Raw genomic sequence first — 27,332 nt, forward strand, 5'->3', positions numbered from 1 at the left:
GCTGTGCGAGGCCTACAACTCCCATCAGGTTCCAGCAGCGAAGGCGCTACCCCTCGGCTCTCAGTGTATTGGCGGCTCCCCGTGTCTTCCGTGCTCACTCTCTCTCTATAGAACGCCCCTGCGGGAATCGGGCCATTTTTTACCCAGTGTTCCTCACCGCAGAAATCAGAATGGAGCAGCGGAGACACTAAAACGCCCGAGGGGGCGTGGCTTTGGGAACCGGAAGGAGCTCCTGTTGCCAAGGGAACGCCGCGCGCCTTGGATTACTGCTCAGCCTCTGATGCTCCTATCAGGGCCGAAGCCTCCGGTTCCCCCAACTTGTAGGAGAGGCTGTGCTCGGGACAAGGGAACCTTCCTAAGGGGGCATAGAGAAGAAGCTGAGGCTTCTGCCCGCGGAAACGGGTAGAAGAGTGCGTCCATTCCTGCCTTTGCCAGCCCCTTGGCCTTTGGATTGCCTTCAAAGATCAGGTATCTTCGCCCCCACCCCGTTTTTTGCCTGTCTTCATCTCCATCTCTGTGTTATCTCTCAGATCTGTTAGGTATAATTTTACACACTCTCACTTCCACCCTTGTTAAGTACACACTATCTTGCTGCTGTGGTTGTAGTGCCATGGAACCGTCGCCAGGATCCACTACTTCAGAAAGTTCCCGCTACCTGATCGTAGCCATATCCACCCCGGTAGCCAGAGGCCACCCTCTCCGTGTCCGATTTAGAATAAGTTATTGCCCATATTTTTCAATCCGAACGAGTTACTGTCTTTAATCTGTGGGATGGAAAAGGAGAAAAGTTTGTATGGTGAATACTAAGGAGCCTCGAAAATGTATTGAACTTCCTTTGGCGAAAGCTGTTTGTTTGCTTGGTTGGTTGGTTGGTTGGTTGGTTGACTTTAAAGCTGCCCATGACTGACTTTTTATACGATGTGTGAATTATTTAGTTGAAATTTCATCATCAAAAATTTTAAACTGAATAAGATTGTTTAATTGTGGTAGTAAGAATGTGCAGCATCCCACTCTCCCGACGTGCTTAAAAGTTTACGAAGTAGCTTTTCTGGAGTTTTCTCTGCCTGATCTCATCTCTCTCTGCAGCGTCCCTCCAAGCCTCTATGTGTGGATAACGTGCTAATTCCTCGGTGCTTTTCTGGCGACCAGTAATCCTTTGGAAAGTTACTTCTCAGAAAGCAGCTAGGAGAATTTGACTGATGAATGTATAAAGGGCAGGAGTGAGATGAGAAACTAAAAAAATATCAGCTAGACTATGAACAACCTTGAAACACGTGCACAACCCACCGCTTTAAACACTGTAGGACACAAAGGTTTGACAATCTGAAAAGTCTCACAGGAGTAGTGCAGTGTCAGTGTTCAAACCTACATGTTCTCTCTCTCTCTCTCTCTCTCTCTCTCTCTCTCTCTCTCTCTCTCTCTCTCTCTCTCTCTCTCTCCCTCCCTCCCTCCCTCCCTCCCTCCCTCTCTCTCCCTCCCTCCCTCCCCCTCCCCCTCCCCCTCCCTCCCCCTCCCCCTCCCTCCCCCTCCCCCTCCCCCCTCCCCCCTCCCCTCCTCCCCCCTCCCCCCTCCCCCCCCCCCTCTCTCTCTCTCTCTCTCTCTCTCTCTCTCTCGTCATGCCTGCTGAAGCCAGAAAAAGGTGTGACTACCCTGGAGCTGGAGTTACTGGTGCTTGAGAGTCTCAGATTCTGTGGGTGTTGGGAACAAAACTCTGGTCCTCTGGAAGATCAGCAAGCCCTCTTAATGATGGTGTGGTCTCTCCAGTATAATTTTTAATTTTTTTCACTCTCTTTTTTACAATGCTTAAGATCAAACCTACGCCTTTTGCACATCGCAGGCAAGCACTTTATCATTTGACTACATAATTATTCCCCAAGATCATACTTTAGAAAATTTAAATGGAAATGAGTTGTGAAAGAGAGTGTAAAGCTAATTTTTCCCTAGATCCAACACTCTCATAGGTTTTTTTCCCCTTTATTGTGGGGGGCTAGTTGCACAGAAAATGTAATTGGTAGTGAAAGTGTCAAACATTAATCAAAGTTCAGTTGCTTCAGAAAAGTCCTAATTGTAGAAGTTCACCGAGATATTTAGAGTTTGTGATTGGGCACTACTTGTGTGATGTTTTTCGTTGTGAACTTTTGCTTTATTGAGGCAATAGTGAAGTGATTTTATTGTTAAAAACTTTAAACCACTATTTTGAGGAAATTCAGAACAAAATAGAGAATAAAAATGGCTGAGAATGCTTTGGGATAAATGTTCTTAACTGTTTGTTATTATTCAATTACCAATCTTTACATTTCATTCTCAGTGCTGCAGCTTGTTATTTTCAAATTGTTATGATCTTCTCTCTTATTGATTAGCTAGTCTTCCTCAATCTCAGGGGGCATTTGTTTCTTATTCATCATTTATGGACATACCTTAGGTTAATTGGACTTAGCCTTCAGAAAACTTTGTTGTCCAAGGTCTTGCTTTCTCCAAAATTAAACAAAAATAAGGAAATGGAAGGACAAAAATTAAATTAACAGAACTTTTAACAATTAATGTTTTGTAGTACTTTCCTAGAGATGGGACATGAGAGAAAAAAATAGGTAAAGATGATATGGAAAATAAAAAATATATAAGCCACTTGTTCGTTCCCGGCTGCCCAGACCACAAAATAAACAGAAAGTGTATTGTTTGCAGTACTGTTTGACCCATAGCTTAAGCATATTTCTAGCTTTCTCTTATATCCTAAACTAACCCATCTCCATTAATCTGTGCATCACCATGAGGTCGTGGCCTAACAGCAGAGTTTCAGTGGGCTCCAGTGGAAATTTCTGTCCCCATTGGCAACTACATGGCTTCTCCCTGACTCTGCCTTGTTGGAAGGAGCTGCTTGTTCATCCTGGCCACCCATTACCAAAATAATCCCACAGAAACTGTATTAATTAAATCACTGCTTGGCCCATTAGCTCTGGCTTTTATTGGCTAACTCTTACATATTAATTTAACCTATTTCTATTACTCTGTGTATTGCCACATAGCAGTTGCTTACCAGGTAAAGTTCATTCCAGCTCCAGCAGGGCTAAATGGCTTCTCCCTGACGCCACCTCCTTTCTCTCAGCATTCAGCTTAGTTTTCACTGCTTAAGTAAGTTCTGCCCTGCCATAGGTCCAAAACAGTTTCTTTATTCGTTAATGGTAATCACAGCATACAAAGGGGAATCCCACATCACCTCCCCTTTTCTGTTTAAATAAAAAAGGAAGATTTTAACTTTAACATTGTTGGGAGCAGTGAGACCCCAGATCCTGAATTTCTTGTAATCCCCTGATCTGAGTGCCTACAGCTGCTCTAAGCACGAGACCTGAGACCTTCAGGAGTTCCTGATGGCAGGAGAGTGATTTCTGGTGGGTTTGGCTGGGGCGTGGCTATCTCTATATAGTCTGCCCCTGAACACAATAAAGGAGGCATTCTTGGGGAATTCAAGGATGACCCGTGTCACTGTCTGTGTGTGTGTGTGTGTGTGTGTGTGTGTGTGTGTGTGTGTGTGTGTGTGTATTTTAATCTCCAGCCCCTTGCCCGAAGCTCGGTAACAGGGTTCAAGTGCACCCAACACAGACACGGGGGCACGGTGCGTGGCAAACATAGTAAAATTACATATAACAAAATAGGTATCAAGCAAGAATTACAGTTATAATATTTTATATCTACTTTATCTTTTGTTATAACTAAGGAAAACTATAACTATCAATTCTTCAACTCCATCAAAGACTCTAGAAGGATATATTATTACCTAAGTTAACAGGATGTGCATTGTAAGCAACATCCAAAACTCTAGAATTGACAGAGACATCTCACTGCCAGGACAGTCACCCAAAGTTCTTCTGTACTGTTGGGGCATCCTTCTTCAACCTACAGGCTTGTGGTATCCAGCAGACTTTTCCACAAAGTAGGAAATTTTAAAGACAGTTCTGCCTATATTGGCAGTTTGTCAGTCACTTTCTTCTGTGTCCTGCAGAATGTCTGGCAGACTTTTCATGAAGCAGGAACCCCAAAGGATCATATCATCTTTAGGCAAGTTCAACAGTCATTTCTCTGTAGGTCCTGCATGTCCAGTTAAGCAGTCCAGGCAAGAGCAGTTTCTTGCCCAAATGGCTAGCAAACTCCATAGCAAGCCTCTTCAATGCCCATCTTCCTCTTGAAGTAGATTGGTGCTGCTAGGAGCAAATGTGTCTCATTGTCATGAAAATTCCTAAGTTATTAAACTTTTAATTGCCAGATTCTGAAGGTCTTTGAAAGATTTGAAGAATATCTATTTAACTGAAATATATCTCTATACATCTAGAAACTCTAACTAACATGACTACAAGCTTGACTATTATAGATGATTATTTACCTATATTTCATTATTATACATTATATTTTTAAATGAACAGCACAATCACAATACTTTAATCAAGAGCAGAAATATATATATACAGTATAACAAAACTGACCTTAAATTTGTATGAATAAAGCAAGATCCATACCAATGCAAAGTATCTATCTCTGTAGCATATCCCCCTTTAAATGTAAAGAAATATATTTACAAACAATATTTGGGAATATGGGTGTAGTTTTTCTCCAAACTGCTTCCTGCTGTTTATTGGGCAAAATAATTTTTTGAAGGGTGGTCAAGGCAACCTTTCAGGAGGTCTTGGTCCATTAAACCATACTAGTCTGAGAGGATTCCACAGGTTCTCATCCTTTGTGGAAACAAAAGAGGAACCTCTTTTCCAAAGCAACATATCCTTAGACCCATATTTTGAATTTAAGATACCTTTAAAAGATATATGTTGGCTTAGCTTAGTAGTCCCCAGAATCAAATGTCTCCCTGCAGTCAAAAAATTAAAAGAAAACACAGTAGTATATACATAATCCAGACTCTCTGTGTATACTCCATCTTTACATGGTTTATTTGCTTTTACTCTATTACTTTTTACTTTAATCTATGACTGTCTGTACTCTGTCTCTTCAAAGACCTTGTTTTTTTCAAACCATTTATTTCTTTTTATAAATCTCTATACTCTTTTTTTTTCTTCTCTCTCCCAAGCCTATGTACATTTATCCAACACTGTGACCCATTTAGAGGTCCTTTTCATCTGAATTTGTCTTTATTGTATATTTATAATTATTTTCTGACCAGGACTACTTCTTAAAATGCTAAGTGCTTCTTAAAAAACTAGCTGCTACATTATTAGGTTACATACCGTACATCCTGCTTGCTCCACACAGTCCAGTATGGCAGAGCTGCTTGCCTCTGAGAGCAATGCACAATACCCCTTTTGCTAGGCACACAGCTGGTTCATGTTGCCATCAAGCAAGCTGTAGCACATTGCTCACAAACCCCATTCAAATGCTCAGTCTCCTGTAGAGTCAGAGTTTGTGCTGACATCCCAGGCCAGAAAGCCAGCATTTCAAAACAGAGAGGCTTTCTACCATTGATTCAGGAAAACCTCTATTAAAGGAGCTGTGGCATGCCGTGAGCAAACAGCAAGAAGCTGCATTAAACTGTATTTTTGTGTCTAGAATTCCTTTTGAAGCTCTCTCTGGTTTTTAAGTGGAACACTGCCTCCTTTCTCCCAGCATTCAGTTTAGTTTTCACGCCTCACTTTATTCTGCCCTAAAACAGGCCAAAGAAATTTCTTTATTCATTAACCAATAAAAGCAACACATATACAGAAGGACTTCCCACACTAAACATCTGTGCTAAAATGGTTAGCACAGTACAGTACTTAATAGCAAATTGAAATTAAAATGATAAATATAAATTGTTTCATATCACAAGATAAAATAGATTCATAAAAATGTCAACTTTTAAGCTAGGTTTCAAAGAAATATGTTGAAATGAGATTTGAAAATCTCATGAAAAGGCTTTGAGCCAGCATAAAAAAATATACCTAAGATCAAAACCCATCCTTTGGATAAGAAATAAGCTTTCTTGTAGGCCCCACCCTTGAGGGAAGCACTGTACCTTGTAGGCACTAATTGGTAGAAGTCTACCAAAGGCACTAAGCAAAATGTCAACTATACAACCACTTTTCTTATGCCTTTGAGTTAAAAGATTTCTATTGATTACCTTGCTATAGCTTTACTTCTCTTAGCATCCCTTGCTTGGGGTGCTATAGAACAAAAACATTTGAAAGGATCTGTGACATGACAGATTTGTGTGACCTTAAATGAACATGAAAATCAATGAAGTGAATTACTGTCTCAGGAACTTTGGAAATTTATGTTGAGAGAGTAAGGGGAACTCTTCAGTACACAGGTATATTGTGGCAGTACTAGGAGGGTCGGGTGATTAGCAAGAGGAATATTTTTCTTCTCCTGTCATAGTAATATTTAGAGTTTGATGAAACCAAAGGAAAGCTTCTTTAAAAGCTTTGTTTAGAGAAGTGGAGTGTAAATTTAACAGTACTTTCCTTGAGAGAAAGGAATAGACAAAAAACTGCTCAAAGCAAGTAATATATTAGCTGCAGTTTTATTTGACTTCAAAGTACTTCTTTCTTGGATTGCTAATGGAATTTATTTTCTGAGGGGTCATTCTGGGAGGTTCTTTAAAGTTTGCTTTAGAAAGTCATATAGTTTGCATTGTTAAAGTATAATATTTTAAATTTATTCTTTAGGGATTTTATACTTGTAAATGGTTGGTGGTGGTGCACACATTTAATCCCAGCACGTGGGAGGCAGAAGCAGATGGATCTCTGTGAGACTGAGACCAGCCTGGTCTACAAAGCAAGTTCCAGGGCAACCAAAACTGTTACACAGAGAAAAGTTGTCTCGGGAAGAAAGGAAGGAAGGAAGGAAGGAAGGAAGGAAGGAAGGAAGGAAGGAAGGAAGGAAGGAAGGAAGGAAAGAATTTTATACTTGTGTACAATGCGCAATGCATTTTGATTATCTTCAGTCCTGTTACCCAACTCAAATTCTTCCTAGACACTTCCCCCATGTTGCCCTCACAACTTTATTTCCTCTTCTTTCTATTCTTTTGAAGTAGCCCAGTGAGCACAATTAGTGTGCTGTTACCTTCATGCAGCCATCTGCATGGGCAACCAGCCAATGGCCACATCCCTGAAGGAAACTCTCTCCCTAATAGCCATCAACTGCCAATAGCTCCTGAGATAGGGGTGTGGCCTTGTAAGCCCTTCTCTAATTCATGCTGGAATGTTGACTGGCTTGGGGAGTTCTTGTGTAGGCAGTCACAGCTGCTAAGAGTTCATGAGTACATTGGCCTTATCATACCCAGAAGATTCTGCTTGGCACCCTACTCCCCAACTTCAGGCTTGTATAGCCTTTCTGCCTCCTCTTCCAGAATGTTCCCTAAGCCTTTGGAGGTGGAGTATGGTATAGATAGATGTTCCATTTAGAGTTTAGCATTTATAGTTGCTTATTCTCTGTGCTTGGACTGTTTGTGAATCTCTGAATCAAGAGCTAACCACTGCAGAAAGAAGCTTCCCTGATAAGAGTTGAGAACTGCTTTAATCTACGGCTGTAATGACAAAAGTAGAGGGAGCAGTTTACTACTGCGTCCATGTAGCACAGTAATAGTAGTCGGGTCCTCCCTATGACCTCCCCACTCATGGGTTCTTGGTTTTAGGCTTGCTGTGTACCAGGCATAAGTTTCTCCCTGAAAAGCAGGTCTTAAGTTCATTTAGAAAGCAGTTGGTTAACCCCATAACCTTGAGGTCATTCTTTCACCCAAGGGCATAGCCTGTAAGGTTGATCATTGTAATAGCTCTCAGTGTTTACAGATGAGGAAGACTTTTAATGACGTTTTGGCCACAAAGACTGTGTAGCAGTTTTCTGTACTATAAAAGCTAACTACTAGGGAAGAAGCTTTTGATCAGTGCCAACTGGATTTCTCCATATCTTGTGGCTAAAATGTGTGGTGCCTTCTGCAATAGTGTCCCAACATCAAGTTTCCATGGACAACCAAGAGCAATGGCAATAGCTTGTGAATTGTCTCTGAAATTTCCCTCCTAGGCCAACAACTGGAAGGGAGCTATCCCACACCTGACAGTAATAATAAATACCCCTTGAAGACCTATGTCTTGAGAGCTTAGTGTCCAGCATTGAGGACTGTATCATGGACTGTAGCTCCTAAAATTGTGAATTGTTTTATCTCAACATTTGTTATGGGAACAGAAAGCTAAGATGGATATTCCCCTTAAAAAATGATTTAGTTGAACACCTAAGGGACAGGTTAAAAATGTATAGCTGATGTGTGTGTGTGCGTGTGTGCACGCGCGCATACATGGGTACATGCATAAAGTTTACATTTACTTTTCTATAATGGTATTATAGTTAAAACTCTTTTTTATATGATAGGATATTATAGGTAAGTTACTGTTAAGATCTTGTTCTTTCCACATGCTGGTTTCAGAGGACTCTCCATGCTGTAGATTCACCAACAGAAAAAGTTAGCCATCAGGAAATGTTAGCCAGCCAGGCAGTGGTGATGCATCCCTTTAATCCCAGCACTCGGGAAGCAGAGGCAGGCAGATCTCTGTGAGCTCGAGGCCAGCCTGGTCTACAAGAGCTAGTTCCAGGTCAGCTTGGACAGTTACATAGAGAAACCCTGTCTCGAAACAACAACAACAACAACAAAAAACCAAAAAACAAACCAGAAATGTACCAGAAATGTTAACCAAACTACTCAGATCTGGATGGGGACAAGCTTAAAGAAAGAAGGTATTGCATAGGACAGCCACTGATGATGACAAAAAGCTTCAAAGTTCTCAAAAAAAAAAAAAACTGGCTGTGAACAATATAGCTGGTATTGAAGAGGTGAATCTTGATTCCAACAATCCCAAGTCCATGCTTCCCTTTCTGCTAACACCTTTGCAATTACTGGTCATGCAGAAGCCAAAGCAATCACAGAAGTGCTTCCTGGCATATTAAGTCAGCTTGGTGCTGACAGCTTAATGAGTGATAGAAAATTAGCTGAACAGTTCCCACGGCAAGTATTGGATAGCAGAGGACCAAAGCCAGACAACACTGGTGAAGAGGATGATGATGCCTCAGATCTTACAGAAAAATGTAATGAAGCATCGAAAAACGAATCTAACTAAAAGCCTCTGGATTCGGGAAGCTGACACGGACCAGATTTAACAACTAGCCTTGTTGTTCCAAAGTTTTATAGACATAGAGAAAGTACTATACCTGTTACTCATTCAGTAATATAAATATTACTGTGTAGCATTTCTTGGTCATTTAATTTTGCATTTTGCACTTTCTCCTAGGATCTACTCTTTTGGTCAAAATAAGAATTATTGGTGCTGTTTGGGAGTGTTTTTGGTTTGGGGGGAACTTTTAGCGTGTATGTATATGTATGTGGTTATGTGTATGTGTATACACAGTAGAGAGCAAATTGGATAAAAGTTATATCTATTCTCTTTCTTCCCCCAGTAGAAATAAAACAAATCTTTACCAAAAGAAAGGAAGAAAAAGAAAACATGGAATTTATTAAAATTGACTAAAATTGTAAATGAGTGTGCTCATTATTCCCAAAGAATTAATGGTGAATTTTATATATATATACACATATATATATACATATATACGTATATATACATATATATTATACATATATATATATATATCTATATATATATATATATATATATATATATATATATATATATATGAGAGACAGGTGAAATCAGGATGACTATTCCATCTCTATTAATGGAAAACCTTTCCAAAACTGGAAATAACCCTGCAGAAAACAAATAAGGGACATTTTTATAATTGCATATTATTTCAAAATATAACTGTAGCCAAGTCTCATAGACTCTGTAGTGTTCTGTTACTAGACTCTCATTCATAAATAACTTTGAAAACCACAATTGACAGACTACATACTACTGACGCTGACAAGAGCTTCTTCTTGAATATTATAAATGTGATTGTCTCAGGGATGTTATTCCTTGCTGTCAAGGTTTACAAGCTGCCAGTCTACCTCTCAGTTAAGGCTCCTTTCTGCTAATCGGCTTATACTGTTTACTAGGAGTGAAGCCACACCGATGTGTTTTGGGCACTGCCATTATCCTTACATTTTTTTATGTATATACTAACATTATTACATATGTAAGGTACCTTTGAAATAATCATTTCTTTTCCCTTGCAGTTGTTTTGTAAATATTTAAATCACATTATGGGATTGCTGGACAGACTTTCAGGTTTACTCGGCCTGAAGAAGAAGGAGGTTCATGTTTTATGCCTTGGGCTGGACAATAGTGGCAAAACGACAATCATTAACAAACTTAAACCTTCAAATGTAAGTATCTCTGTAATGGTTGACATTTTCTGGTTCTGGCGAGAGTTATGTGCAATATTACTTTGAAGTTATAACTTTCTGTAATCTTGTTAACTGCTAATCTTACGGCTGGTTAAGGGGTCACTTGCTGCATATGCCGCGTATTTATGCAATATGCAGGTAAATCTTGATTATTAAGCATACTTCTCTAAAGAGCTTCACAAACTAAATTTATTTATAGGTTGCAATGACTTTGTTTGAATTTCTTCTTAATGGGAAGAACAAAGCAAAGGGAAAGATGTCTCATTTTTCTAGGTTCTGTAGATAATTAAACAGTGCTGGGCATGTTGGTGACAGGTAGTTATTTCGAGTAACATGTGTATGAAATATTATTTCATCCCTGAGAATATATAAAGCTAGCAATACAATATATGATTCATAAGTCAGAAGTCAGCTTTGTTGCATATAATTCCCGATATGATTTGCTGAACTTTAAGCTGTAGCTGTCCTGGTTCAGAAGAATTGAAGATCTTAAGAGCGTTTGCTTTGCTTACCCCCACCCACCTTTAAACTATGGAAATAATAGCTGAAGGTATTATTGAAATGAAAGGTTGAGAAGCTCCATACTTAATTACTTGGTTGCATATTTCACATTTTCTTTCGTCTTATTTTAGATTCGTCACTTGTGAGTTTTCATCTACATTTAGGCGCTATTGTTAGTTAATTAACTGTATTACCATCAGATCTGTAGTGTTCTGTTAGGAAAATCCTTATAAGACTTTTCCATGTTGTCTCCTTGTATACATGAATAAAATTGATATTTTTGATAACTAGATTTTAGACTCAAACTTATTTTTAAGAATAATTATCCTAGTGTTGTATTTGAAATGATAAATATCTCAGTATTTTTCACCCTTTGTAAGAAAGAATGTAGTTTTGACCAAGTCAAGGCGGTATTTATATGCCTTTAATCTTAGCACTCTGTAGGCAGAGGCAGACCAATCTCTATGAGTTCCAGGTCAATCTGGTCTACAGAGAGTGCTCCAGGTCAGCTAGGACTGCTAGGACTCCCTTTTCGTTGGGAGGAGGAAAAAGCATCTAGCTTTATATTGAAAATTCCTGAGCAATTTGCATATTCATTTGATAGTGTGTTGCATATTAAGTTGATACCTTGCTTATTTTATTTCTCCTCAACATCAAAAGAGCTCTTAATGCTGGGTGATGATAACACACGCCTTTAATCCCAGCACTTGGGAGGCAGAGACAGGCGGATATCAGTGAGTTTGAGGCCAGCCTCATCTACCAAGTGAGTTTCAGGACAGTCAGGATTGTTACACAGAGAAGCCCTGTCTCAGAAAAACAAAACCAAAAAAAAGAGCCCTTAACTTATCAAGCATTGAATAACAAATACCTAGAATGAGGATTAGCACTGAAATATATTTTAGATGGTAGATGAATAGATTGATGTCCATTATCATCATCATCATCATCATCATCATCATCTTTGATCAGGTGATTTTGTTGATTACATGGAGATCATAATTTTTAACAGAGTTGATGAAGCTAAAACTTCTCTTAGAAATTCTGTTCTGATCCTGTTGATCCTGGTCTAATCACTGTTTGCCTCAAATAGTCCAGGCTACCCTCCTTCCTTTCTTGTTGCCATTCCAGTTCAGTGACTGGATCTATTTGTTCCTGGGTAAAACAGGGAAATTAATAGTAGAGATGACTTTTTGTTGGGGAGATAGCAGTGAGTGTGCCTGTTGTGTGAAAGCCAGAGGTTGACTTCAGGTTTCGGGTTCAGTTTCTCTCCACCTTACTTTTTCAGACATGATCCCTCACTGAATCTGAACCTCACAGATTCTGCTAGAGAAGTTGGCCTATGGACTCCGGGATGTCCATTGTATCCATTTTCTGAGTGTGTGCTGTGCCCGGCCTTTACTCTGAATTACTGTAGGGGAAAATGAGTTCCATATGAATCTACTCTATCCTGGCTAACTTCTGGACTTTCTTTTGTGGATTATTTCCATTAGAACTTTGGAGAAGAAATAGTTGAGGGATTTTATCCCTTCAGGCTAAATTTTAAAAGGAGTTTGGAGAACCTATGTAATTATATAGAGGCAACTTAAGTATTCTAGTTATAATTCATTGAAGACACTTGTTATTATTTGGTGTATTTTTCTGTAATTTCATTAAATTCTTAACCTTTATCATGTGATTGATAAAAAAACCTTTTAAATAAAAGTGGTAAAATGGTAGGATTATGGGGGAAAACCACAAAATTAAAAAACATTTTATTCCATAGCTTGTTGTTCAAGGAACCTCCGAGAAATGAAGCAAGACCCCAGGTGCCACAAAATAGTTTATTTTTCTAGCAAATGAAAACAATCCTTTGGGGGAACTATTTATGCAGCTCAAAGGCTGAGTAGACGGAAAAGCTGAGGAAGCAAATCTGGGGGAGGTCTGGTCGCAGCGCATTGCTGCTAACGTTCCCAGGCCCCAGTTCACTTCCAGCTTTTCTTCCAGTTGGCTTTAAATTTTATAAGAGTAGAGTACCCAAGTGAACATGCTAATGTGAGGCAAATTTTCCCTTCTTCTACTCTTATTTTCACATAAAAGGAACAAGATTTTTTTATTTAGCTATTATTAAGGCAGTATGGGAAAACCTAGGAATAAGACTAATGAAAATAAGAATATAATTATAATAATAGCAAACATTTGTGGAATTTTATAGACACCATGTTGAGTATTTAGTACCTATTAGCTCATTTAATTCTCATAATAACTTTATGAGCACAATAATATAGTTGACATTTAAGCAAACCTAGGTTTAAATAACTTGTGCCAGGTGGCAGAGTACATTTGGAGTAATTCGGAGGCTGTTGTAATTCAAAGCACCAAATGGAAAGGTCTAGTCTAAGGTAATGGCACAAAGCCGGTAAAACTTACGAGCGAATGGTTTCATACATAGCATGTAACAAAGGAGGAGTCAAGAATAACTTCTAAGTATCTGGATCATAAAGTGGATACATTTTTGTTTAAATAAATGAATAGTTTTGATGATGGAAATTCTAGGGGGCATTTAATGTGTTGATTATCAGTATATTTTTAAATGTCTGTGAAACCTGTAAAAGCGTGTCCTGCTGTTCTCTTGGCCCTGTTCTACAGGGTTCTACAGGCTTCTTCCTGTACAACTCCCCACCAAAGCCATCGCCACCCCGCCTATCTTAATTCAGTCTGTATCACTCTTACTTAGCAATGCACGTTAGACATGCACGCCTTCTGTCTTTCCTGAGGAGCAAGTTCCTTTTCTACCTAGCATCAGTGTACTGACTAATTCCATTTACTGGAATATTCTTTGCCTGGAACTTGTCCTGGGGTTTCCCGTACCTACCATTCTCTCCCGAGTACTCTTCATTCATGTTGTCCTATGTTGATGGTGGCTTACACTCTCTATCTGAAGAGCTCCTTGAGAGCAGGGACCAGACATGAAGATAGACAATTCCAAACATACATAAGTTCCATAAAAATAATGCATCAGTGGTTAAGCAGTTCAACACAGGAACCCAGAGTGACTTTTTAAACCACTTATGAAAACTTACTTACCTTGTTTAATAGAACAAAATGTGAATTTGCACATAAATGTTATACCAATTCATAATTGGCAAGTAAACCTTATATTTTTATGTGTCCCTGTTACAGAAATTGTAGTATTTAATTTTGTTATCTCCTGGGTAACATATTTTAAAAATGAAAAAAAAATCTGGTACTTGAGGAAAACCCATCTTTGTAATTGCAAATGTCTAAATTTACATCTTTTCTTGCAGGCCCAGTCTCAGGATATAGTTCCAACCATAGGATTCAGCATAGAGAAATTCAAGTCCTCCAGGTAACCACGTTCTCTCTGTGACTCTGAAGATGGGTTTTCATACTTACCTGGAAATCAGTTGTCATTTCCAGTCCCCATTGGTTTGGACCTTTTCGTACCACTATCCTTAGTTTATTCTCGGCCCTTAAAGCTTAGACCAACTCTTGAAAACTTCATTAGCAAAGGAAACATTTTTAGGTTATTCATTGCAAAATAATATTTAGATCAATAAATTTATTTTTCATTTTTTTAATATTGACCACATTTATTATCCTACAGTCATGTTGATTGATCTGATAGAACTTAAGATATTAAAAGATAACCATTTAACTTAGTTGCTTAAAATATAGTAATGTCTTGTTTTTGTTTATAGTTTGTCTTTTACAGTGTTTGACATGTCAGGGCAAGGAAGGTACAGGAATCTTTGGGAACACTATTATAAGTAAGTATTTTCATGAATATTGCTTACTATGTAGCTACATTTTAATGTCAAATACTGATTAAAAATCCAAGCAATTATATGGTTTCTGCTATAATAATATAACGTCATAAAATTCATAGCACTGTACCTTTGTTCTCTTCTCTGGTTTTGGTATCCATTTCTCTATGTGGTTAATATAGCTACAGTTTAAGAACCAGCATCGGGCTACACGGCACATGCCTGCAATCCTTGTACTTGTAATACTAAGAAAGAAGGATCACAATTTAAGGCCAGCCTGGGTTAGAAGCCTGGGTTATCAGTGCTTACACAATACTTTGTTCACTCACATCTGTGTAATTATGCACCACAGCTGCTTTCATGAAAAAAACTCTTCTATTCAAATTATTCCTTCAAGGGCCAGCTCATAGATAAGAATTGTTACTGGCCATATTTAGTGAAAATAACAAGATTGTTTAGCAGCTGATTACTTGTTTTCCAAATGTTTCCAAACAAGATAATTTTCAGAGTATACAGACATAATGTTCAGTAAATATTTCAGATATAACACTGCCAACTTACCAGGACAAGATGTTTTATACACACGTAGTATTGCATGTGGTGGTAAAATATGTCATTATTCTATTTCTTTATATTATACAGAGATGGACAAGCCATTATTTTTGTCATTGATAGTAGTGATAAATTAAGAATGGTTGTGGCCAAAGAAGAACTTGATACTCTTCTAAATCACCCAGGTATCTGTGGAGTTTTTGCCATGATATGTGTGCTTTGGGTTCCATCTATATGTGTTGCTTTGTTTTTTAGTTTAAGAAAAAGTTGTTTATGAAATACAATTACTTTTGAATTAAATTTATAAATTTTAAAGCTTGTTGATTGTACAGAATTTATAAAAACTTTGCATATTTTTTTGATTTCAAAGCTTCATACAGTGTTTTTTTGTTTTATTTTGGGGGGTACTGGCATTTATTTCTTTAACATTAAAAATTCTCTGCTTTGCTAAATGTATAAATAACCTATAGTAATAAGAGAATAATATTCAGACAAAAAGATGAGGGGAAACTGGCATTCTGAGCAATAGGATATCGGGTACAGTTGCTTTGGTTACCTTATTTTCATAGTACATTGAAACAGAGGAGCAGCTAGCAAGGCGGCCATGTTTCTGCCTTGTTTTGCTCTCAATGTTAGGAAAACTTCAAGTAGGAAGAAAAATTAGATTGTGGTTTTATTTATTTTTTATTTAAGTATGTGTGTGCCTGAGTATATTTACGTGTACCGTGGGCATGCAGGAGCCCACAAAGGCCACAAGAGTGCATCAGATCCCCTGGAATTGGAGCTACAGGCAGTTGTGAACCCCTGGGCTTTTTGTTTTTGTGTTGCCTAGGTAACTAGGGTAAGTTACGGAATTAAGTGAAAAGATAAACAGAATATTGTTAAACGTGTTGTTACGAGGAATTAGCTAGAATAATTATGACTGGAAATACACATAATATAATATAAGCTCTGAAGATGCTGGTGTGCATTGCCTTACTGTGGAAGGCAACTGGGCGGCACAGGACAAAGGTGGGAAAGATATTCTCCTGGATTCTAAGCTCTTTAATGTGTTTGGACTTGGCTTCACTTAGTAGCTAGGAGCACTTGCTACCAAACCTGGGATCCATCCTGAGTTGGATTCTGCAGCTCCACGTGGTAGACAGGGAGAGAGTTGAATCCTTCCCATGACTTTTCCTGTGACCATATGCATGCCATGGCAAACCTACATCCTTGTGTGCCCACACACACATACACACACATGCACACACAGTTAAATGTAAAAAAATACACAAACCTTTGGAAAATGCTTTCAAAATTGTAAGTGGGAAAAATACATTGTTAAAAACATCTCATTTGTTCATGATGCTGTCTGTGACTTAGAAATAAAGCAAATCCATTTCCTCCTCATCTTCCTATTTAGGTTTGTCTCCCTTGTGTTGACAACTGCAAACAAGAGAAATATTTGCCATTTTGCATAACTGCTTCTCTAACAGCTAGATTCCCCTTCTCTGACTTTATTCTTTGGTTTAAAGTCCCTAGACAGAGGGCACATGGTCTTACCAAGAAGTTTTGATTTCTCTGTTTAGATGAATGTCTCTGACTGTGCATCTGTGTTTATGTATGGGTCATATTAAAAGAAGCAATGGGAAACAGTTCATCTTATTTCAGTTTTAAGGTTTTAGGGTTTTAGGGCAAAGTGATCCAAATCACTAGAAGTGTTGTGATGGTCTTTCTCTTTCAGATATTAAACACCGCCGGATTCCAATCTTGTTCTTTGCGAACAAAATGGATCTCAGAGATGCAGTGACATCTGTGAAGGTGTCTCAGTTGCTGTGCTTAGAGAACATCAAAGACAAGCCGTGGCATATTTGGTAAAACATTTTTATTTTTCATTTTGTATTTCTGAAAGGTCTGCTTAGTTTTTTTTTTTTAACATCATTTATAAATGGCAAACATGGTAGAATGCAAAGTATTTCACAGAATTGTGACATTTCAGGTATTCATGAATATGTTGCTGTTAACTTTTCAAATCCTTTAGCACTATAAAAAGTGTATTTTTTTAAAAAAAATCTTATGATAAAAATGTAAATAAAATAATCCATTTGCTGTCCTGCCTTCAAGCACAGTGACTTGCTATTTCACTTGAAATCAGCCAAACTCAATCGTTTTTGGGATAGTCGCCATCTGGTGTCGCCTTGTCTGAGTCATTCTCCAGTTAATGTTCTGGGATTGCTATTATGCTTCACCATTACCATGTGGCCTCTTTTCCCTTTTTATTTTGGTGGTAGTCTGTCTTCCTAACACTAGCCTCAGCTCTCCAGGAGTTTGGATTTCTGCCATGTTTTATTGCTGTCTTATTTTTCTTTTCCCAATTTTGTGACTGGTACATGGTACATATATTATACATTTATTCAAATGAGGAAGTAGAGGTAATGGTTGTATATGGACATACTAGTAAACAGTGTCTGAAACTGCTGTGTGTGCATTAGCATTATATATTTAGGAAAGAGTTTCTTAATTAATTCTTAATGTGCTACCTTCCTAAGATCCTCTTTTGCTACTTACCCACTTACCTTCCCATGCCCCAGAATGTCCTTCTATAGTTTTTCCACTTCCGTAAGAGTTAAAATAATAACTGGGGGGGGGGGGGGTTTGAACACAAAGTAGAGAAGTTTACTGTTTCTCTGTTTCTAGAAGTGAACTAGATTGTAAAGCAAAAGAAAGTGGAGCCTAGGAATCCCAACATGGAGTGGGTGATGGGAGTTCCGCTCCTAGCAGCGTTTTGAAAGTTAATATCTTCTTTAAGGGTGTGACCCCTGATAGATCAACCACACACCAGGGGAGACCCCACACTTAAAACTGTTCAGGGGTAACGTAAATTAGACTCCCTGGGTTTTAAAAAGACCCATGAAGTGGAACGGGTAGGGAGGGGGAAGTGAATGTGCTCTGAACAGATCATATGAAATTCCTGAGAATTAATAGCATACATTTAAAGAAGAGTCTTTAAGAGCTAGCCTTGGTGCTGAACAGAGCAGTGTTCAAGTAAACCCTACAGACACCTCAAGATTCTGTGAGGGCCAGCATCCCTCTACCAAGAACAGAAACAGTGAAGTCTTTCTTGGTCTTGAGTGGAGATGGCGCAGGGTTGATGGTACTCTATGGTTGTTCAATTTGAATCTGAGATCCAGTAATATTTAGTAATTAAAGGAGAGTGTGATTTTAGACAGAGAAAAATTTTGAGATTGAACCTTTGCTATCACAAACCACTGAACTCCAAATTGTTGGACTCTAAAGACAACATAAATTCAAATAAATACTAATGTTTGCATTGTGCAGAATTCCGTGTTGCCTTGACAGGAGGCACAAGAAGTGCCCATAAAGTGTCAATTGCCCTTTCTACCTAAGATAACTAACAGGTGAATTTAACCAGATTTATTTATTCAGTTTTGACATCTCAAAATGTCTGTGTGAAAAGTGAGATCATGATGCTTAAAGATATAATATTCCTAGGTCTGTGTTCTCCATATAGCAGAGAAAAATGCTGAGTTTTTTAACCTGCCTGTAACTTTACTTCTCCTCAACTCAAACTGGACATCATCTTGCTAAGCTCAAATTAACATTTCATTTCTAAGATTTGTTCTGCATTTTGTAATATCTTTTAAAGTATGCACAAGATTGAAAATATGTTTATCCTTCTTTGCCAGCTTCAGCTCTATTGGTGGTAGTCCTCAGGGATAGAGGAGATCAAACATTACCTGCCTCTTACCTTAGACTGGATACAAGGATATTGGTATAGTCTGGGAAACTAAAGAAGAATTCGGAACCTTCCTTTTTACTAACCATAGAGTCTAGGGTCTCATTTGAGTTAGCATGTTTTTTACTTAGTTCCTTCATGATATATTTAGATTTGTATATTTAATTGTGAAATAGACAGCTAATAAGGGAATAATTTTACAAACATCAGATGACTGAATGGAGAAATGTTTACAGCAGAAGAGAAAGCATAGCCTGACTTCTCTTTGTGGCCTGACATCAGTCAGGGAGCATTTCCTGTGAAGGCCTGGTTGGAGAAACAGCTACCCAGCCAGAGGGCAGGAAGAAAAGGCTCTTCATGGCTGAGAGTGTACCTGTTCTGTTGTGGGAACAGCTAGGAATCTGGCTGCCACAGAGCAGTGGAAGGGGGAAGCTGTGGGATCTGTGGCCACTGAGAGATAACTCAGGGCCATAAAGTCCAAAGCACAGGAGCACATTGGGAAGAGCGTGATTCTTGCTCTAGTTCTGAGCTTTACAGTTCATCTCAAAGGAAAGGTGGAACTTGTTCTGAGAAATTATAGGGTTTCTAGTCACTTGGTTTCACTTGTCCCATGGACAAGGAGTTCTTTCCTGTATTCCTGTCTAGTATTCTATGTGCCAAAATCAATAGTTTAGACTCTTTGATAAAAGTATTTTAGCTACTAATACCTTGCTATTATGATATGTAATAAAAAAATGTGCTTTGAGTAATTGTTTATCTTGTACCATTTGTTTCTGACTTCTTAGTTGAAGAATTCTTCCCTAATCTGTAGTCTAAATTTAACAAGTAATTCCTTGGCTGTCATTTCTTTAGTTAGAACTGGATTAATTTTCTAGGTTTTCTACTGTGCTTTAGATGTTGCTTCCCCACTAAGTGAATGCTATAAAGTAATCTCTAATTATTCAGAAATTTTAATTATGTATTAATATCATCATAGGTTTTAAATAAGTTGCTAGATCTGTAACACATATTGGTCTATATCTCCCAAATCGATTATTTGAACTTTGTTATTTTAGTTTTATATACCTTAAACAATTATAGATGAAATATCACATTAGAGGTTTAAGGATGGAAGAAATGGAAGCACTTTTTCTTTTACATGCATGCTTCAAATAGGTAATTCTTCAATAACCATGTTAGGTCATGGTAATATCCTCTCAGTTGCAGATGCCAAAGGTTACTGGAGTAGTAAATATAAAAGTACAATTGAAATTGACTGGAGTTTTGTTTTCTTCTAATAGCTTATAAAAGTTTATGAGCAGCCAAGGAGTGGTGCTGTATGCCTTTAGTCTCAGAACTTGGGAAGCAGAGGTAGGCAAATAGGAGTTTGAGGCCAACCTGGTCTACACAATGAGTTTCAGGGTAGTCCAGGCTACACAGAGGAAGAAGTCAGTTGTTTCTGTGAGTATACTGTGACCTGAGTCAAACGTCTGGAACAAGTAAATGCTGTTGGAGCCCTGGGTAGAGTAGGGTGAGGCAGTGAACTCTCAATTTTTCTACAGTGAGAAAATAACTTGATGTTTATGTTTTCTTAACATTACTACAGACTCTCAAAATTTGTCTCATGTGCATTTTCCCAAGTCCTCAGATTCTAAGCTCCTACTTATATTGTATTTTAATACTTAATAGTTTTGCATAATGTATATTAGTGTTTATTTCTTTGCAATATGGCAAAATTGTTATTATTTTATCCTAGAGCTGCATGATGCCATAACCTGGACGTTTTGTTTGACTTTTATTTCAGTGCGAGTGATGCCATCAAAGGAGAAGGACTGCAGGAAGGGGTGGACTGGCTTCAAGGTACCTCGCATGCTATTGTGCATCTGTAGCCCGTTTCTTCTCATTCATTTCATTTCATTTTTATATTTTAATTTTTTTACATCAATGCCTCCTTCTTGTTTTTTATTTCTGCTGTCAGAAAAAACAATACAGTAAGTATCTGATACCTTGCTGCATTTACTTTATTTTTCTGGCAGATTTAATTAATTGTTTCTCTGTGTATATTCAATATATACAGCAGATCTAGAAAATGGTTTTAATTTATGGACCCAGATTTTCATTAACTCTAGTAGCTGAAGAACACATTTGAAGTTTGGGACAAATGTTATGACCAAATGACCACTATTTTTTACTACCATACTGTATAGTACTCCATATATATTTTTTCATTTCTATGTAGCATATATATACACGTTTCAATATTCATACTTAGTATTATAAATACTATTATTCTTTTGATACCTTGTTTATTTTTAGTTTCATTTTTTAAAATCAAAATAGCTAAAATAGATCATTTCTATATTAGGGAATAAATTAAGTTATAGTTTTCCCTAAGGTCATACCATCTACTGTGTATAAGAACAGCTTGAAGCAACAGAGCAATAGAAAGGTGTGTGTCCTGTATGTCCTTTCTGTAGAATCTTTATGGCCAAATCAAAAGTTTTTAGTGTAAACAGAATTTCTGACTATTTGTTCTTTCTGGGAACCTTCCCACTCTGAATGGGTTAAAAAAGATACAAATTCTAATTACAATTTGTGGTTATAAGTACTATTTCCTTGTACTTTAGCCTTTTAACATTAGATATGTGTAGTATAGTTTTTCATTTTCTTCCTTCATCTTTTGGAAACTATGGCAGAATTATAGCTTGTTGTGTTGATTAAAGGACTAATTTGCCTACAAATGCTAAAAGCACGTTTTATAGCAAATAGAATGTAAAAATCTGCTCTTCTAGTGAATTCCACACAGAGACTTTTCATTTCTTTCCTCTTTTATTTCTTGTTTTTTGTTTTGTTTTGTTTTTTGGGGGGGGGGTTGTTTTGTTTTGTTTTGTTTTTTGAGACAAGATTTTGCTACATATCCCTGGCTGTCCTAGAACTCATTCTATAGACCAGGATGGCCTCAAAACTCAGATCCGCCTGCCTCTGCCTCCTGAGTTCTGAAATTAAAGGCGTGTGCCAGCACTGCCTGGCACAGACTTTTTAGCTTGTATTTATTCAGACAAAAGATTTACTAATGAACATTCTAGTCATATTTTATTAGTAAGTAAAACAAACATCTCTAATGGTTCTCAAAATTAGTAAAGGAATATTTTCTTTGAACTCACCAACTTTGTGTTTCAAATTATTATAAGAAGTGTTCAGGATTATGGCATGGATTTCTGAAAGAAACTGATTGGTTACAGATTAAAAGCCCAGAGAAGATAGAGAGGTGTATTTTCTTTCCTGCCTCTTCCTTTGTCAATGCTGATGTTACTCTCAGTGAAGATGCTGCGTGCATGCTTAGTGTAGTGACTTTGAGCACAGCACTGAACAAAAGATGATATAGCTTCTAGGTTTTGGTTTCTGTCTCTCCTTTCTTCCCCAACTTCATTTATAGTTATGTTTTTATTTTTTAATCTGTAGCAGTAGCCACCAGGTGTCAGTAATGATCCAATTTTATAGGACCAATTTTCAATGCTTCTTGGTACCAATTCTTTTTCTTTCTATTCTGACCTATTACCTTCTGCCCCAAGTCTTTGTGAGGATAGAATATTGTTAGAGCCTGCTCTGTGGCCTTTTGTTGTAACATTCTCTGCAAGGTAAGTAGGAGCATCCTTGTCTGCTCTGTGCAACAGGAGCAGCAAAAGGGCTGGCCTTAAGCAGACCGTTTATCCCACTTACTCTTAACCTCTCTTCACACTAAGACATCTTCTATTACCTTATGAAGTAACTTTCACATCTGGGTTACTAAAAACTTAAATTTCATAAAATAGTGTTTATATGTGTTAAAATACAAAGCATAGAAAAGCATATAATACACGCCACGTTTACTCTCTTACCTAGGCACATTATTTAAAAGAGGCAGAAACTATATGGTTTTTTTAAAAATGAGTTTGTCAGTTTGTGTTTGACTAGATGACCATTTGTATTTCCTATAGAATAGTAAATAGTGGAGATTTTATTCTTCTCAGTTACCGGTTTAAATATGAAAAGAGGTAAACACCTGTCTTCAAAACAGTGATAGAAAACGAAAGAGACGGCGTGCCTGCTTTAATGTCGCTCGTTAGCTACACACACATAACAAAGTCTCTCTGTAGAGACCTTTCACTGAGTTATAGTCATTCTGCTGTCAGAATCCTGATGCTTTCTAGCACATTAAACAAGGTTCATTTTGTACTAATTTAATCTTATTTCTTTAAGCTTAATATTGGACTTTTCATGAAATATTAAATGTTACATAAGATTATATTCTCTTTTGAAAGATTCAGTAATTTTGTTTTTGTAATAATGATAAAATTTCTAGTTCTGAAACATTCAAGTGAGATTTTTGTGGGGGGAAGTAGCTTCGTTTTTGTTTTTTTGATGAGGAGGGTTTCACTATTATGTAGCACTGGCTGACCTGGAGCTCACTATCTGACTTTCACTATTATGTAGCACTGGCTGACCTGGAGCTCACTATCTGACTTTCACTATTATGTAGCACTGGCTGACCTGGAGCTCACTATCTGACTTTCACTATTATGTAGCACTGGCTGACCTGGAGCTCACTATCTGACTTTCCAAGCAGTGAGACTGCAGCCATGTTCGACCTGCCCAGAGTTTCAGTGAGATGTTTTTTTAAAAGCTTTCCCCAAATAATGAAACTTCTTTTACCACATTACATGCAAGGAGAAAGATCAGTAATGCCTCCTGATTTCAAACCATGATCTTGTTTTGAATACCAGGAAAGATCCCAGGACATCCATCACATGTGTTAAGCAAACAGACATCATAGACATGTACTGTACTTCTGATTATCACGCTAGCCCACATCTAGATTTTGATATCTCTATTGTACATGTTGCACAATTTTCTAGTGAAAACAGGGGATTGAACATATCTAACAATTTCAGCTAGCACCAATGATAAAGACAGTATTTTCAAAAGATCTAAATTTCTTGTACATCAAGAATGGATGTAGTAAAAATCGTAATCTTGTTTGGAAAGCTGGCTTAATGGACCCCAAAAAGCTGAATCCTAAGTGGGCAGCTTGATTCACACGGAAGATCTTCCCAAGGGTTTAGAATATGCTTGTAAATAAAAGATGTATCTGAAACTGAAAAGAGAAATCATGACTTCCCACACCCAAGAACTACAATAGCAAAATGAGTTTTAAGGATTATTCTTTGCAAATATTCCAACACTACCTGAACTGGAGAACGCCAGATTCACGATGTGTGGCAATAGTAAACTGAAAGCAAGGAGGGGCTGCAAGTGTTCCTAGATAATATTGTACTTCTCCTCTGTTTCCTACACCACCAGGAACCAAACAGTAGAAGTAGGCATAAGGTAGAGACAGTCATCTGAGGAATCAGACTAAGAAGAAGACAGATGCCAGAGGTGGTGGCGCCCAACTTTAATCCCAGCACTCAAGAGAGAGAGGCAAGCAGATTTCTCAGTTTGAGGCCAGCCTGGTCTACAGAGCAAGCTCCAGGACAGCCTGGGCTACACAGAGAAACCCTGTCTAAAACAAACAAACAAACAAACAAACAAACAGAAAAAAAACAAGCTAGCAAACAACAACAACCAAAAAAAAAACAAGAACAAAAACCATATTAAGAAGATCCTGAATACAAACACGAGACAGTTTAGAAAGAGAACCAAGAAACTAGAGAGGAGTAGTGGGTCATCAAAAAGTATTTGTTGGAACTGAATCTTGAGAGCCCAGAGCAGGGGAAGAAAATGGTTCTACCCAAGGCACATCATTAGTAAGGTTCAACCCTGAAGACAGTGGAAACTTGTGCAATATTCCCGAGGTGGAAATGGGTTTCACATAAGGAAAGGAATTGCTACATCAAACTTCCCAACACCCACTACTTGGGAGCTACATGATAATGGTGAGTGTCTGGAAAAGATCATAGAGGATATACAATAATCAAATATTGAGGCAATGTCAAATGTGACCGTAAATTAAGACATGTTCTGTTGTATTAATTCAAGGAGAGTGTAAACCAGGAAAAGAAAAAGACAAGATCAAGGGGCTTATTTCCCCTGTGTACTCATAAAGTACTCGTAGTGCAGGCATGAGGCCTAAGTGAGATTGTATCTCCAATACTTATTGACAGTAGCATTCATCTGTTGTCCAGTGTGCCTGTGGCAAAATGCAAGGCAGAGGTGGAGACACAGAAGTGTGTCAGTTAGCCTGGTATACACAACAGCAAACTCAAAGACCCTGCCTTAAGGTAGAAGACAAGGACCACCACCATGTTTGACTTTTGACCTTCACACATGGACCAACACACATTCACACAGACACATGAATATGAATGTGTTCACATGCATCATACACTCTCAGAGTAAGGATAGACAGGGAAGAAAGGAAGGATGGCTAGACGGATCAGGAACTAGGAAAACCAGCCCAGGAATGGAGGATAAAAAAAAATCCCTGAACTATTAATGGAAATCCTAGACTGATGATGAAAGTGTTCTCAAGAATCACTAGCAACATCTTGAAGCACCTTCAGGGATTAAACAGTTACTTACACACTAAAGTCCCAGTATCTTCTAGATCATTTGAAGTCTAAATATGTCCTTTCATAATATTAATATTTCCAAATTTTAGCGCATTTTAAATTTTGCCATCAAATTAATAAATGGTTTTTAAAAAAAGAATCACTAGCAAGCAGAGAAAGGGGCTGTCTAGGTTGGAAAGTCCTCATGGTGTTTAGAAAAGAGTTCTTCAACAAGGTGTAACAGGGACTAGACAGATTGCTCAGTGGTTAAGGCTGCACCTCCAGAGGACCTGAGTTAACTTCTCAGCACTCACATGAGGGCTCACAATCATCCATGACTACAGTTCCAGGGGACTCAACATTACTAGCTTCCATGAGCATCAGGCATGCACATGGTACACAGACATTCATGTAGGGAAAACGCCCATATACATAAATAATTGTTTAAAAAGAAGGTGAAGATGATAGGTTATGTAATGTGTTTCACATGTGAGACTGAATTAGTGTTAAATGTGCTTTTTAAAAAGGAAGAAGAGGCCTGGGGGTGGTGGTGCACACCTTTAATCCCAGCACTTGAAAGACAGAGCAGGTGGATCTCTGTGAGTTCAAGTTCAGTCGTTCAGTCTGGTCTACAGAGTGAGTTCCAGAACAGCCAGGGTTCCATAGTGATACCCTGTCTTGAAAAAAACAAAACAAAAACAAATACTCCTTGCTTTGCTGTAGCAGTGGTGGTGCACACCTTTAATCCCAGCAGTTGAGAGGCAGAGGCAGGCGGATCTCAGTGAGTGAGTCCAAGCAGCCTAGTATACAGAACTAGTTCCAGGACAGCCAGGGCTGTTACGTAGAGAAACCCTGTCCAAAAAAAAAAAGAAGGAAGGAAGGAGGAAGAGGAAAGAAACGGCTTAGTTGAGATTATAACCTTAGAGGAAAGCGCACACACCCAGCTTTCTGAATGCTGAGTGACATTGTCATAGTCATACACATAATGATGGCAAGCCTAGTTAGAAGTGTTAGGGCCATAAAGCTTGCAAAGGAATAACTGAATGGGAGTGTGAGAGCTGAAGTCTAATAAGGCTACTGATATTTCAGGAATTGCTGTGTGTGTTTAGTGAGTTGTAAGTAATTACCTAGAAGGGAATTAATTAACAGTGACCAAAAAGGACCAAAGACCAAATGAACTGTTAGGGGTCTTTCTAGTAAGCATGTAGAATTAGCTAATTCCTTAACTACTGACAGCTTATATAAAAATTAACACAGCACTATTAATTGTATCTTAAGAAAATGGATATGCAGGCAGGATCTCCCTGTGTTGTATAGATTGGGCATGAGTTAACTTAGAGAATAGGATTGCTGGTCTTTCCCTTGTGAGACTGATAATAGTTTTTTTTGTCTGTTTGTTATCAGATCAGATCCAAGCTGTGAAGACATGAAAAGATAGTCTCTGGAGACCTCACCAGTTTTCAGTTAAAGGTGTCTATGTAAGGCGCACTGAATAATCTCAAACTTATTTTAAAAGATTTATGCAACCAAGAATATTTTACAATATTCTGCTTGGTTTTATGGACTCTGAAAGAATTTTTTTTTAAGAATTTAGGACTTGTGACATTGTTAATCTGGCCATTAACTATATGGAAATTAACATTACCTCTGAACACCTTAGTTACCAGCTTCTTGTAAAGGTCTACATATTGTTGTAATTAGAATGTGTAAATACCAGCTATAAGCCATCTCAATATCCTATCATGATTTATGATATCTTTAATGTATTTTAAGTTTTCATTGTCTTTTAAAAGTTGACTTTATTGTGTGATTTTAAAGCTCAAATTGTGTTAGTGAAACAGCTTTAAAGAGTTATAAAGGATCACAGATAATTGGTATATATGTAATTTTTATTGTGTCACTATCAAAAAATAAAATAAAATATACCAACTAGAGTGCTGTGTTCATGCCAAAAA

The 27,332-nt window shown here is 37.9% G+C and overlaps 1 protein-coding gene across 1 annotated transcript; it reads left to right on the plus strand.

Annotated features, from left to right (window-relative positions):
- Arl6 (ADP ribosylation factor like GTPase 6) lies at positions 1 to 27,332 on the plus strand. The gene is made up of 8 exons (XM_038345742.2): positions 1 to 468; positions 10,145 to 10,294; positions 14,101 to 14,162; positions 14,515 to 14,583; positions 15,223 to 15,317; positions 16,856 to 16,985; positions 20,652 to 20,707; positions 26,782 to 27,332. The coding sequence occupies exons 2-8, from the start codon at positions 10,172 to 10,174 to the stop codon at positions 26,805 to 26,807; spliced, it is 561 nt and encodes a 186-aa protein (XP_038201670.1). The 5' UTR covers positions 1 to 468; positions 10,145 to 10,171; the 3' UTR covers positions 26,808 to 27,332.

This window comes from Arvicola amphibius, chromosome 10, assembly GCF_903992535.2.
Source record: "Arvicola amphibius chromosome 10, mArvAmp1.2, whole genome shotgun sequence".
Classification (NCBI taxonomy): domain Eukaryota; kingdom Metazoa; phylum Chordata; class Mammalia; order Rodentia; family Cricetidae; genus Arvicola; species Arvicola amphibius.

Bases quoted from the DNA above. Each gene is read 5' to 3' on its own strand.
- Arl6 (XM_038345742.2), top strand. From the start codon at position 10,172: ATGGGATTGCTGGACAGACTTTCAGGTTTACTCGGCCTGAAGAAGAAG. The intron at 10,295-14,100 runs GTAAGTATCTCT...CTTTTCTTGCAG, and splicing joins ACAAACTTAAACCTTCAAAT to GCCCAGTCTCAGGATATAGT. The intron at 14,584-15,222 runs GTAAGTATTTTC...TATATTATACAG, and splicing joins CTTTGGGAACACTATTATAA to AGATGGACAAGCCATTATTT.